The 13,676-nt window shown below is 42.5% G+C and overlaps 1 protein-coding gene across 1 annotated transcript in view; it reads right to left on the minus strand.

Moving 5' to 3' along the window:
* The window catches only part of mccc2 (methylcrotonyl-CoA carboxylase subunit 2), a 74,708-nt gene that overhangs the window by 36,822 nt on the left and 24,210 nt on the right, over positions 1 to 13,676 (minus strand). Inside the window, exons 5-6 of the mRNA XM_055632179.1 lie at positions 2,648 to 2,775; positions 89 to 201 (exon numbers count right to left, since the gene is read on the minus strand). Of these exons, the coding sequence (XP_055488154.1) occupies positions 89 to 201; positions 2,648 to 2,775 (241 nt within the window). The remainder of the gene's footprint in view (positions 1 to 88; positions 202 to 2,647; positions 2,776 to 13,676) is intronic.

Genomic DNA, 13,676 nt, shown 5'->3' on the forward strand with positions numbered 1-13,676 from the left:
CTATAATGTGACAAATGGCCTATTTCGTACGTCAGGTAGTTTAAGATACCAACTAAATAGAAACAACATTTTATATTATTCATTTTACCTGAGCAATTCCCATTGAAGACATAATGGCCTGATTATAAAAGATACGTCCAAAATGTTCCCGATCTGGAAATACATCTGCTTGTCGCGGGAGGTTTGCACCACCAGAGTCAACTGAATTGAAGCCATATAAATAGACAAAAGATTTTAAACAACTCTGAACATAGTACATTCCTCCCCTATTATACTCAGCTTTAAATACATTTACTGTAATGCAGAATATTCGACTATGTAATGAAAGGTTCATTATCAGTTACAATTTTTACAAATGCATCAGATATTTGGCAGAAATAATAGTCATAGTCATACAGCATGGAAACAGGCCCTTCGGCCCAACTTGCCCACACCGGCCAACATGTCCCATCTACACTAGTCCCACGTGCCTGCGTTTGGGCCATATCCCTCCAAACCAGTCCTAGCCATGTACCTGTTCAAATGACTTTAGATTGATAAAGACAGAGTAGAAGTTGAAAATAATTTTTCAACAAATGTACATATAATCTGCATAAATTAAGAAACAACTATGTATGTTTGACAAAGGACCTTGGACACAAAATATTACCTCATTTTTTTCTTTCCACGTATGCTGCCAGACCTGTTGAATGTTTCAAGCACATTTTTATTTCAAATTTGCAGCATCTGGACTAATTTTGCTTTTCATTTAATGTAAGACGATAAATGTGGCCAGTAATTTCAAAGATTATATAGGATTAATAAAGGATTTACAGCGCATAGGTTATATTTGTAGTTCCTCAAATTCCTTCCCATGTTTCTCTCATTTAAATCTATCTGCAGAGCCTCTTATTGCTCATAGGGTTGTCCTGGATCTCTCCAAATGTATCTCCACTCTCCACCATTTTTTTAGAAGGGGCATGTTGGTCGGCATGTTTCCATGCTGTATGACTCTATTACTCTATAAAGAAAGTTCTTCTGAATTCCACCTTGGATTTTGTATTGATCCTTCGAGTTTAATGGCTGCAATGGGATCTTCCCTGCAAATGGAAACATTTTCTCTGCAACTACTCTGTCAAAACATTTCAAACGTTTAAAGACCTCTAATAATAGGTCACCCCTCAGCTTCAAGAGAAGAATCACCCTCGTTCATCCATAAATCATCAAATCTATGGCATCATCCCGTGATCCTCTGTCATTATAATTTGGCAACTAAAATTGTATCTCACATCTTCAGCGTTGCCTGACCAAAGTTTAATTCAAGCTTTGTATGATATTTTCAGTCTTCAGTTCCTCCATTTAAGAACTAAACCCATGTGTTTGTTTTAGAAGAGCTTTGCTGACCTGCAGTACAATATTTAGCGGTTGGTCTATTTATACTACAAAGTGTTAAGATTCCTCAGCACTTCCCTCATAATTTCTAAGTAATTGTGAGCTTCCTGATCTTCCTATCAAAGTGGACAGGACCCGGGTATCTGGCACTGTGAAGCAGCCACTCTACCGTCCAAAATCATGAAGATAACTGGTGAACAGCAGTGATCCCAACACTGACCCTACTGGAACACCATCACTCATTTCCTTCCATTGCAAATGGTTCCATTACACTCTATGCTTTCTGTCCTCAGGCCACTTCGCAATCCATTCATTTATTTTAGCCTAGACTCTGTATTCTCTGATATTATTCTTTACTCTACTATGCGATCATAAGGTCGTAAGGAATAAGGGTAGAATTAGGCCATTCGGCCCATCAAGTCTACTCCGTCATTCAATCGCAGTTGATCTATCTCTCACTCCTAATCCCATTCTCCTGCCTTCTCCCCATAACCTCTGACACCCGCACTAATCAAATAATCTATCTATCTCTGCCTTAAAAATATCCACTGATGGCCTACACAGCCTTCTGTGACAAAGAATTACACAGATTCACCACCCTCTGACTAATTAAATTTATCCTCATCTCCTTCATTAAAGAACATCATTTAATTCTGAGGCTGTGGCCTCTAATTCTAGACTCTCCCACTAATGGAAATATCCTCTCCACATCCACTCTAGCCAAGCTTTTCATTATTCTGTATGTTTCCATGGAGTACCCCTCGTTCTTCTAAACTCCAGTGAGTACAGGCCCAGTGCTGACAAATGCTCATCATAGGTTACTCATTACTGGGATCATTCTTCTAAACCTCCTCTGGACCCTCTCCAGAGCCAGCACATCCTTCCTCAGATGTGGTGCCCAAAATTGCTCACAATATTCCAAATGCGGCCTGACCAGCGCCTTATTGAGATTCAACATTATATCACTGTTTTTTGTATACAAGTCCTCTTGAAATAAATGCTAGCTTTGAGTTTGCTTTCTTTACTACCGATTCGACTTACAGATTAACTTTTTGGGAATCTTTTGGGCCTCTCTTAATGAAGGCACTTTGAAAATTAAAATTACATCTGTTGCATTCCCATTATCTACTCTCTTTGTTATGTCCTCAGTGTATTGTTGATCACACAAAATTTCATCTCTCAAATGTAAAATTATAAAATATTCAAATTGATATTAACCATGCAACATGTAGTTCAAAATAAATAATAAATAAATGTATATGGACTGAAATGTTACCTAAGTAAATACAGGGTAGATGATTCTGTTTTGCAATCTCTTGTGCTCGAACGTGTTTCTTCACTGTGATCGGATAATATGATCCCCCTTTCACTGTTGCATCATTGGCAACAATCAAACATTCAACCCTATAAAAACAATGTGACCGTATAAGTGGTTCAGAATCAAGAATTAAAAACTGCACAAAGATGAATTAAGTACAATCTATTCAATCAACGGTAAAAAAAGAACATGAACTTCTCTTGACAAAGCTGGGCAAGAATGATTGAACAACATTGAGAAACAATAGAAAAAACAATTATTTGTATTAAAAAAAAACTTGAATCTCCTTTCGAAGATAGACACAGGAAGCTGGAGTTTGAGTCTGAAGAAGAGTCTCGACCCGAAATGTCACCTAGTCCGTTTCTCCTGAGACACTGCCTGTCCCGCTGAGTTACTCCTACTTTTTGTGTCTATCTTCGGTTTAAACCAGCATGTGCAGTTCCTTCCTACACATAAAAGTTCCTTTCAATGGCTGCTGGATAAAAGGGTATATGCCAGTCACATCCCTGTTATGGAAGATTACAACATCATGCTTTTGTTGGACATTACACATGGGCATGAATTCCTTTCCCTTCACTGACTTTCCCACATTGCTAAGCAATTCACCATATGCCCCAGACAACCTAATGTTCCTAACAGTACAAATCCTCTCACTAAATCATCCCCAATTCTCTCATATTTTCTCCCCTTTCATTCCACTTGTATCTTCTTGACAATATCTATTCTTTAAATAAGTCTAGTGTCTTAAGCAGAATAAGATGTCCCACTATGCTTCCTGTCTCTGCAAGCCACATCTCAAGTTGCTTACTGAGATCTGCATTCTCACCTCACGCCCTAAATGACTCCCACATGACTCCTTATTCTTATTGGTCATCTTCAATCTTCATCAGGGTTCTAATTACTTCCTCAATTCTCATTTGGCTGTACTCATCATTCCGAAACATGGCCAACTATATAAACTCACTCACCACACTTAGTAAAATTTCCTTGACCAAGCCTTCTGTGGCCTCCAACTTCCCAGTCCCTCAACGTCTTCTCCATTCATTTCTCCCTATTTTCCCACAGTCACCTCAGTCCACTAACCAAACCTCTGAAACATTCCTCTCTTGCACTTGACTGCCAAAAACAACTCTCCTCTGAGGCATCCATCATTATTTAGCTCTGTAGCTCCATCTTCACTGGCTTCTTTCCTATATCTCCAAACCTCCACTCACATTTTATCCATGGGCTCAACCTCCTATTCCTTCGATCCTATCCAACCAAACTACTCCCCAACCTCCATTCTTACAGTATCGTGACTTTCTAAGTGTTTCAAAAAGTAAAAACATACAGCTGCTGTAAACTTGATATAAAAACATCAAAATACAAAAAGCACTGGCGCTGTACATGGCAGCCGTGCCAACAGCCTGTCTCGTCTTTTTTTCTTCTTCTGCTGTTTTGATCTGTCTTTACTTGTATGTTTTTAGTGTACCTTTAGTTTTCGTATTATGTGGGAGTGGGGGGGATTTGGGGGAAACCTTTTTTATCACTTTCCTCGACGGAGATGCGACTTTTTAATCGTATCTCCGTCTTTAACATCGTGGGGCTGGTGGTCCCTTTGTTAGGGATCGACCACGGGAGCCCCAACCGCAGGACCTTCGACCGCCCCGATCGCAGGAGTTTCGATCACCAACTGCGGCAGCTTCGATTGCCGACCGCGGGAGCTTCAATCGCCCCGACTGCAGGAGCTTCGATCGCCCCGACTGTAGAAGTTTTAATTGCCCCGACCACGGGAGTAAAGGAGGAAAGAAGGTATATGTTATTTGCCTTCCATCACAGTGGGGAGTGTGAAGTTGCCGAAAAAACAAGACGGACATGCTGCCTGCACTGGTGTGGACTCGGAGGGAGTGCCATGAGTACAGTGATCTCGGTGTTTGCGGGTACACGACTCCATGAGGACATCCTGGAGTCTAGTGCAAGTGTGGATGGCTTTCTAACTGTTCGGGTAGACAAGGACTGCAGAGAGAGTGTCAGCGAATCGGTACAACTCTGGTCACATCACGGTGAAGGAGCGTGTGTATGGCCCGGACATTGAACTGATGGCTGTGGGTCTCCGCTTATGCTGTGTGCCCTGGGGATTCTCACACATAGCTGCGGTGACTGTTTAAGTCTCCCCGTGACCTGCATGGGTTTTCTTCGAGATCATCGGTTTCCTCCCACACTCCAAAGACATAGAGGTTTGTAGGTTAATTGGCTTGGTATAAATATAAATTGCCCCTAGTGTGTTAGTGTGCGGGGATACCTGGTTGGTTCAAACTCGGTGGGCGGAAGGCCCTATTTCCACGCTGTATCTCTAAACTAAACAAAAAAGTTAATTACCATTTTCCGCTATTATTTCAAATAGCTGCTTTAGCTAAAATTGGTAGTGATGTAAATCTGAAGCAAAAACTGGTAATATTGCAAACGCAATAGGTCAGTCATCAGCTGTGGACATTGCTAAGTAACCCCTCATCAGTTCTGGTGAAGTGTTTGCACTGTAAATTGTTAACTTCTCTTGCTTTGTGCTGTCTTTACAAAAGCTGAGTGCTTTCACCATTCTCCATTTTTGTTTTTTTCCCCCATTAAAGAAACAATGATCCATGCCAAAATTACAAATGTGTGTGGAACTAAATATAGACAGATGACACTTGAATGTTCCAGTGATAAAAGACCTGGTAGTCTGTACGCCAGTAGACTACTTAGAAACATAGAAACATAGTAATTAGGTGCAGGATTAGGCCATTCGGCCCTTCGAGCCTGCACCGCCATTCAATATGATCATGGCTGATCATCCAACTCAGTATCCCGTACCTGCCTTCTCTCCATACCCCCTGATCCCCTTAGCCACAAGGGCCACATCTAACTCCCTCTTAAATATAGCCAATGAACTGGCCTCAACTACCCTCTGTTGCAGAGAGTTCCAGAGATTCACCACTCTTTGTGTGAAAAAAGTTCTTCTCATCTCGGTTTTAAAGGATTTCCCCCTTATCCTTAAGCTGTGACCCCTTGTCCTGGACTTCCCCAACATCGGGAACAATCTTCCTGCATCTAGCCTGTCCAACCCCTTAAGAATTTTGTAAGTTTCTATAAGATCCCCTCTCAATCTTCTAAATTCTAGAGAGTATAAACCAAGTCTATCCAGTCTTTCTTCATAAGACAGTCCTGACATCCCAGGAATCAGTCTGGTGAACCGTCTCTGCACTCCCTCTATGGCAATAATGTCCTTCCTCAGATTTGGAGACCAAAACTGTACGCAATACTCCAGGTGTGGTCTCACCAAGACCCTGTACAACTGCAGTAGAACCTCCCTGCTCCTATACTTAAAATGATAGTCTCACATTTGGTCTTGACTAGCGTTCAAATCTGCCAACTGTCAATGGACATTTTTAGCAAGTTGTCAAAGAGGATGAAAGGGTACTATTCAGCAGAGATGCTGTTTTTATGGATATAATTTTATGGATATAAAAACTGTCAGAACTGTAGCTTGGGAAAAGATAACAGTCTTTTAGCTCTTCAAAATCCAATGAGACTATTCAATTTTTAGTATCGGTTGGGTGATTGATTGTTATTGTCAGGCTTTGCAGATTTGCAGGCTTATGTACAGCAATGGAGTCTAAGCTTGCCCTTACGCAAGCACATACTCCTGAGCATAATTTATCAAATTGTCACAAAAAGCATCTTTTACGTCAGTTCAGCGGCTGATGACAGCTAAAGTGCACAGATCTCAGCCCCGTTGAGAGGATACGTGACAATGGAAGTTGTTCAACAACGACAAATCAAATCTTTAACAGGGGAGTTATCAAATATCTTGACTAAGTCAAGAGAGAAAATTAGAAATTCTGGAGAATAAAAACAATCAAACTAATGAAAGTGCTAAGACATAAACTGTGACCCCTTGTTTTGGACCTGTTCCCGATGTTGGGGAAGTCCAGAACAAGGGGTCACAGTTTAAGGATAAGGGGGAAGTATTTTAGGACCGAGATGAGAAAAACATTTTTCACAATGAGAGTGGTGAATCTCTGGAATTCTCTGCCACAGAAAGTAGTTGAGGCCAGTTCATTGGCTATATTTAAGATGGAGTTAGATGTGGCCCTTGTGGCTAAGGGGATCAGGGGGTATGGAGAGAAGGCAGATACGGGATACTGAGTTGGATGATCAGCCATGATCATATTGAATGGCGGTGCAGGCTCGAAGGGCCGATTGGCCTACTTCTGCACCTATTTTCTATTTTTCTATGTGTATGTTTCTGTATATCAAATGATAATAATAGAGCAGGACAAAGTGCGAGTGGAAATATGGAGTTCAGCTAGATGGATGCTCGACTTCACAAAATATTAATACCTCTGACAAGGCAAGTTCGGTGAGGATGGATTGGGGCCCTGCATAATTAACTCAATCGGGCTGGTCCTCCTGACAGATGATGCTAGAAGCATTGTCCATTCATAATCATCAATCTGCTTTGTCAGAAAGGAGACTCCCAATCAAGACACTGCTCTGATCATTATCGCAGTAAGAGATCACTATACCAACAGAGGAAAGGAATCAAGAGTGTTCCCAAAACCTCAAAATGAATAAAAGGGAACTCCTGGTCCACGGTCATTCTACTGACTACCTTGAGAAACATGCATTGTGGGCACACAGAAGCCCAATATAAAAGGCAGAACTAGCAGAGCATCTCACAAACCAGTCAACCATCACACACTCCTGACCCGTCTATGGTAGGGTCTGCGGACCCCACATCAGCCTCAGCAATCATCTCCCAACATATCTTTCTTGACCATTGAGCTTGTCTAAGAGAACGATAATGATACACATTCAGTGACAAATCTGGAGAATAAAATAATCAAACTATTGAAAGAGCCAAGGTATATACAAATGCTAATAATAGAGTAGGACAAAGTGTGAGTGGAATTCTTTGCCACAGATGGCTGTGGAGGCCGTCAGTGGATATATTTAAGGCAGAGATAGATTCTTGATTAGTACGGGTGTCAGAGGTTATGGGGAGAAGGCATGAGAATGCGGTTAGGAGGGAGAGATAGATCAGCCATGATTGATTGAAAGAGTGGACTTGATGGGCTCAATTACTAATTCTGATCCTATCACATGATCTTATGAGTAAAAATTGTTCAGCCAAATTGACCATAGAATATTGACACCTACTTATGCAATTGGTACAAATGAAACAGAGTAGGAGTGAACCATTTAATCTCTTGAGTTTACTCTGCCATTAAATAAAATCAGTTATCCTTTTACCTTAGCATCACTTTCCTGCTGCACTAACTTCATTTCTCTTTTTAACTCTCTGACCAAAAACCACTTCATCCGAGTTTGGCTTTTGAAGAGCCTGTTAGACGTAAAGCACTGAGCATAACACAATCAATGAAATCTACCCACCAATAGTTAGATGTTCTACCTATTCCCACTTTCAGCTGTTCTGTGTAGCCACAGAAAACAAAGAAATATCAGACCAAAGGCAATGGCTGTCAGATCTGCCCAATGAGCATTGGCAAAAATGATTACTGTCCCCTCCAAGGTAAATATCAAGTCAGAAGGGATTGCAGGCACTAGGACCCCGGCATGTCATAAAAGAGCATGGAAAATATACCTGGTGACCTGGTGTTCTTAGAATAAAGGGAAGGTCATTTAAGACTGAGGTGAGGAAAAACTTTTTTACCCAGAGAGTTGTGAATTTATGGAATTCCCTGCCACAGAGGGCAGTGGAGGCCAAGTCACTGGATGGATTTAAGAGAGAGTTAGATAGAGCTCTAGGAGCTAGTGGAGTCAAGGGATATGGGGAGAAGGCAGGCACAGGTTATTGATAGGGGACGATCAGCCATGATCACAATGAATGGTGGTGCTGGCTCGAAGGGCAGAATGGCCTCCTCCTGCACCTATTTTCTATGTTTCTATGTCCCAGATGCAAAACTACCAGCATTTCCAAATGGTCAGATAATAGACTACTAGTACATATTTAGTACAAAATGGACCTATCAGAACACCCAGATACAGAAACTATGGTTTCGGCCCGAAACGTTGCCTATTTCCTTCGCTCCATAGATGCTGCTGCACCCACTGAGTTTCTCCAGCTTTTTTGTGTACCTTCGATTTTCCAGCATCTGCAGTTCCTTCTTAAACAAATACAGAAACTATGTGTAGTTTTTAATGATGTGTAGCCATAACTATGTAAATTTTGTCTTTAAAACAATTTTTGAGTCCCACTCCATTTTGCAAAATGGTCAGGTATGCATGCAGAGTGTCAGTTACCTTCATTCATAAACATACTTACAGGATGCCCAGACTGTCACATAAACCAACCTCCACGCCATTGATTTCATCTACACTTCACACTGCCTTGGCAAGGCCACCAGCACAATCAACGACCAGTCTCTCCTCTCTCCCACCAGGCAAGAGGTACAGACGTTTCAAAACTCATACCTCCAAATTCAGGGACAGTTTCTTCCCAGCTGTCATTAAGCAACTGAAAAGTCTTCTCATCAGCTAGACTGCAGTCCTGACCTTCTAGCTACCCCAATGAACTACCTTTGATCAGACTTTACTTTGCACTAAATGTTATACCCTTTATCCTTTATCTGTACACTATGGACAGCTTGATTGTAATCATGTATAGTCTTCTTTGACTGGATAGCACGCAAATGTTTTTCACTGCCGCGGTATACATGATAATAATAAAGTAAACTAAACAGTAAATCTATTCCAACACTTCTTTGTTTTAACCAGGGGTGGAAATCCCGGGGGGGGGGGGGGGGGGGGCAGGTGGGACACGTACCCCCTTGATTTGAGAGTTGGGGGACAGTCCCCCTCATGATTTGAGATTTTAAAACCCGGTGAAATCTCCGCTTTCCTCGAGACAGTGGGGGTGGGACTGCTGATCAAGGGCGCCGATTGGATGAGAGGGACGTCGGTCAGCAAGCAATGCAGGCGGGACATGAGAATTCAGCGCGATGATTGGAGGAGGAAGACGTGCCAAAACACTCTTGGTACAGACCTGCGCCTCATCCGCAGCCAGGATCGATCCCAGTCTCCGGTGCTGTCCTGTCCCCACCCGAGTGCCCCCCCTCACGCCCAGGGGTGGCCAGAGACGTCGGGAGTCACACGGGCGCGGTGCCCCCAGCCAGCGCAGAGAAGCAGCGCAAAACCCAGCTCAACTCTGCCTGTCCCGCCGGATTAACTTGCAGCCCTGCCTGGATTTAAGGGAAATATGGCCCAGGTTTACAGCAAGCGGGAAGAAACAGCGCTGGTGTCCCGTCAGTCCAGGCAGGGCTGTAGATTAACCCGGCGAGACAGGCAGAGTTGAGCTGCATTTAGCGCTGGATTGAGCCTCCGAAGCAAAGATACTACCTCGCGTGTGTGTGTGTGTGTGTGTGCGCATGCTTGCGCGGCCGCCAAGAAATTGTGTCCCCCCTGTCTCCCGGTCCCCTCCATATTTTGATAGTGATTTCCATGCCTGGTTTAACGTTTACTATAGAACAAAAGATAGAGAGAAAATATATCTTAATGATGTCTCTTTCTCTGCATGTCATTTGATTTGAAAATGCAAGATCCACGAAACAGATTAAACATTTAGTCTTATTAGTTACTGTACTGTAAACAAAGCTTGCAGAAGGCCAAAAACAATATGCATTGAAATCATCCAACAATTCTGCCTAAGCTAAACATACAATCAACATATTATTAAACCACATATAATAGATCAAATGTGTGTCATACCATATGAATGGAAGCAGGTTGACTTCAATGGGTCGACTGGGCTTATATAAAGGGTCGACTGGGCAAATTCACTGGAATTTAGAAGGATGATAGGATATCTTATAGAAACATATAAAGTACTTAAGGGGTCTGACAGGCTAGATGTAGGAAAAATGTTCCCCATGTTGGGAGAATCCAGAACCAGAGGTCACAGTTTAAGAATAAGGGGTAGGCCATTTAGGACTGATATGAGGAAAAAACTTTTCAGCCAGAAATTGAAAGGCAATGCTGCCCAAAGGGGCGAATGGCTACTCCTGCACCTATTTTCTATGTTTCTATAAAATGTAGCTGATGCAGAGATGTTGTCACTCCAGAATTTGTACAGTCCTCTGAGATCAGATAGCGTTCCCTGAGAAAGTAATGGTCAGGGGACCAGGTTGTATTATTTCCTTACAATTAATGCAAATGGAAAATCAAATCTGTTTCATTGCAAAAACACTTGTCTGCGAATTATGTGGAGTATCTGCTGCCATACTAACAACTCTTTGCTACGGTAATCATTGCTAGGAAATCAGCTACCAAATAGCAATTGAGCATTGCACTGGTGCCCTCTGGTGGGACCTACATGTCAAGTTCTACTAATGTTAAAATCCAGCAGCAAATGGTGTTGAATTTAAAAACTGAGAAATTTAAGCTGTTCCTAAACTTTATATTCAAGGAGTAGCTGTTGCCATTTACGTAACAACAGCCAGGTTCAATGAAACATATTTTATCAAAAATAAAACAATAAAAAAATCGTAGATGCCGAGATATCTGCCTGTTTTATGTTTTCATGTTTTTATTTTTTGTTTCAAATGAGCATATGCACACAATGCTTTAGAAACATAGATAGGTGGGGTAGCGTTACTGATTTGAGAGGGGATTAATGCAATGGAAAGGAAGGACATTAGTTTGGAGGATGTGGAATCGGTATGGGTAGAGCTGCAAAACACTAAGGGGCAGAAAACGCTGGTGGGTGTTGTGTACAGGCCACCTAACAGTAGTAGTGAAGATGGAGATGGTATCAAACAGGAAATTAGAAATGCGTGCGACAAAGGCAAAACGGTTATAATGGGTGACTTCAATCTACATATAGATTGGGTGAATCAATAGAATAGAATAACCTTTAATAATCCTTTACAGGAAATTACAGTGCCACAACAGCTTCAAGACAGACATAACACCACACATTTCAACAGATATCTTCAATACATAATAAGTTAAAATTTTTGTGCATTATAAAACCTTATAGCAGCTGGTATACAAGACTTCCTATGTCTCTCCGTTTTGCACATTGGTGCAATCAGTCTCTGACTGAAGATGCTGCACTTGATCACCTTCAGGGCGTGGAGTGGGTGAGTGGGGTTGGTCATTATTGAGCCTAGTTTTTTCAGAGTTCTGGCCTCTGCCACCTGCTTGACCGTTAGTTGCTCTGCCCCAACCACTGAGCCGGCCTTCCTGATCAGCTTATCCAGTCTGTTTTTGTCCGCTATTCGGGCGCCTTCTCCCCAACAGGCCACAGCAAAAAACAGAGCACTGGCCACCACTGAATGGTAGACACTGCACAGTAGGGGTTGACAGATATTAAATGACTTTAGCCTCCTTAAAAAATACAGTCTACTTTGTCCCTTCCTGTACACCGCCTCCATATGACTCTTCCAGTCCAGCTCACTGTCAAGCTGCACACCAAGGTACCTGTGGTTGGCGACCACCTCCACCTCAGTGCCCCTGATGGTGATTGGTGTTGGTTGAATCCTCCTCCTCCCCCTCCTGAAATCCACAACTATCTCCTTCGTTTTTTTGGTGTTGAGATGGAGATTATTGTGTGCACTCCACTCCACAAAGTTGTTAATTGTGTCTCTATACTCCTCCTCATTGCCCCCTTTGATGAGGCCTACAACAGCTGTGTCATCTGAAAATTTCTGCAAAAAGCAGCTGTTGGTGTTATATTGACAATCCGCTGTGTAGATGGTAAACAGGAATGGAGCCAGCACAGTTCCTTGTGGAGCCCCTGTGCTGCTCATGATGGTGCTTGAGACATTGTTCTGTAGGCGCACATACTGTGGTCTGAGGAAAAGGTAATCCAAACACCACAGTACCATTAATGGATCCACCTTCATCTTCTCCATCTTCTCCCCTAGCAGTCGAGGCTGAATTGTGTTAAAAGCGCTAGAGAAGTCAAAGAATGTAATTCTTACAGATGCATCAGGGATGTCCAGATGTGTGTACGCCCTCTGCAGCATGTAAATAAGGGCATCATCGACACTGATGTTGGGCTGATATGCAAACTGTAAAGGATCCATTTGAGTTGACACACTAGTCCTGAGGTAGGAGAGGACAAGTCTCTCAAATGTCTTCATAATATGTGAAGTGAGCGCTACTGGTCTGTAGTCATTGTGGTGAGTGGGATAGGTCTTCTTTGGGACAGGTACCAGGCAAGATGTTTTCCACAGCCTTGGGACCTTCTGTAGACGCAAGCTCAGGTTGAACAGGTGTGTTAGGATACCACACAGCTCTGAGGAGCAAGTCTTCAGTAGCCTTGGGCTGATGTCATCGGGCCCCACTGCTTTCCCTGGCTTCAGTCTGTCCAGCATCATCTTGACCTGCGCAGTATGAAGAGTCATAGGTAGGGCTGGTGGTGTAGTAGTAGGTGGGAAGGGGGGACCAATCAAATTGGCAGGGGTGCTGAGGAAGAGGATTTCTTGGAATGTATGCGGGATAGTTATCTAAATCAACATGTAGAGGAACCAACGAGAGAGCAGGCTATTTTAGACTGGGTATTGAGTAATGAGGAAGGGTTAGTTAGCAATCTTGTTGTACGTGCCCCCTTGGGCAAGAGTGACCATAATATGGTTGAGTTCTTCATTAGGATGGAGAGTGACATTGTTAATTCAGAAACAATGGTTCTGAACTTAAAGAAAGGTAACTTTGAGGGTATGAGACGTGAATTGGCCAAGATTGACTGGCAATTAATTCTAAAAGGGTTGACGGTGGATATGCAATGGAAGACATTTAAAGACTGCATGGATGAACTACAAAAATTGTTCATCCCAGTTTGGCAAAAGAATAAATCAGGGAAGGTAGTACATCCATGGATAACAAGGGAAATCAGGGATAGTATCAAAGCGAAGGATGATGCGTACAAATTAGCCAGAAAAAGCAGCATACCGGAGGACTGGGAGAAATTCAAAGACCAGCAGAGGAGGACAAAGGGCTTAATTAG

The sequence above is a fragment of the Leucoraja erinacea genome, chromosome 3 (assembly GCF_028641065.1).
Source record: "Leucoraja erinacea ecotype New England chromosome 3, Leri_hhj_1, whole genome shotgun sequence".
Taxonomy (NCBI): Eukaryota; Metazoa; Chordata; class Chondrichthyes; order Rajiformes; family Rajidae; genus Leucoraja; species Leucoraja erinaceus.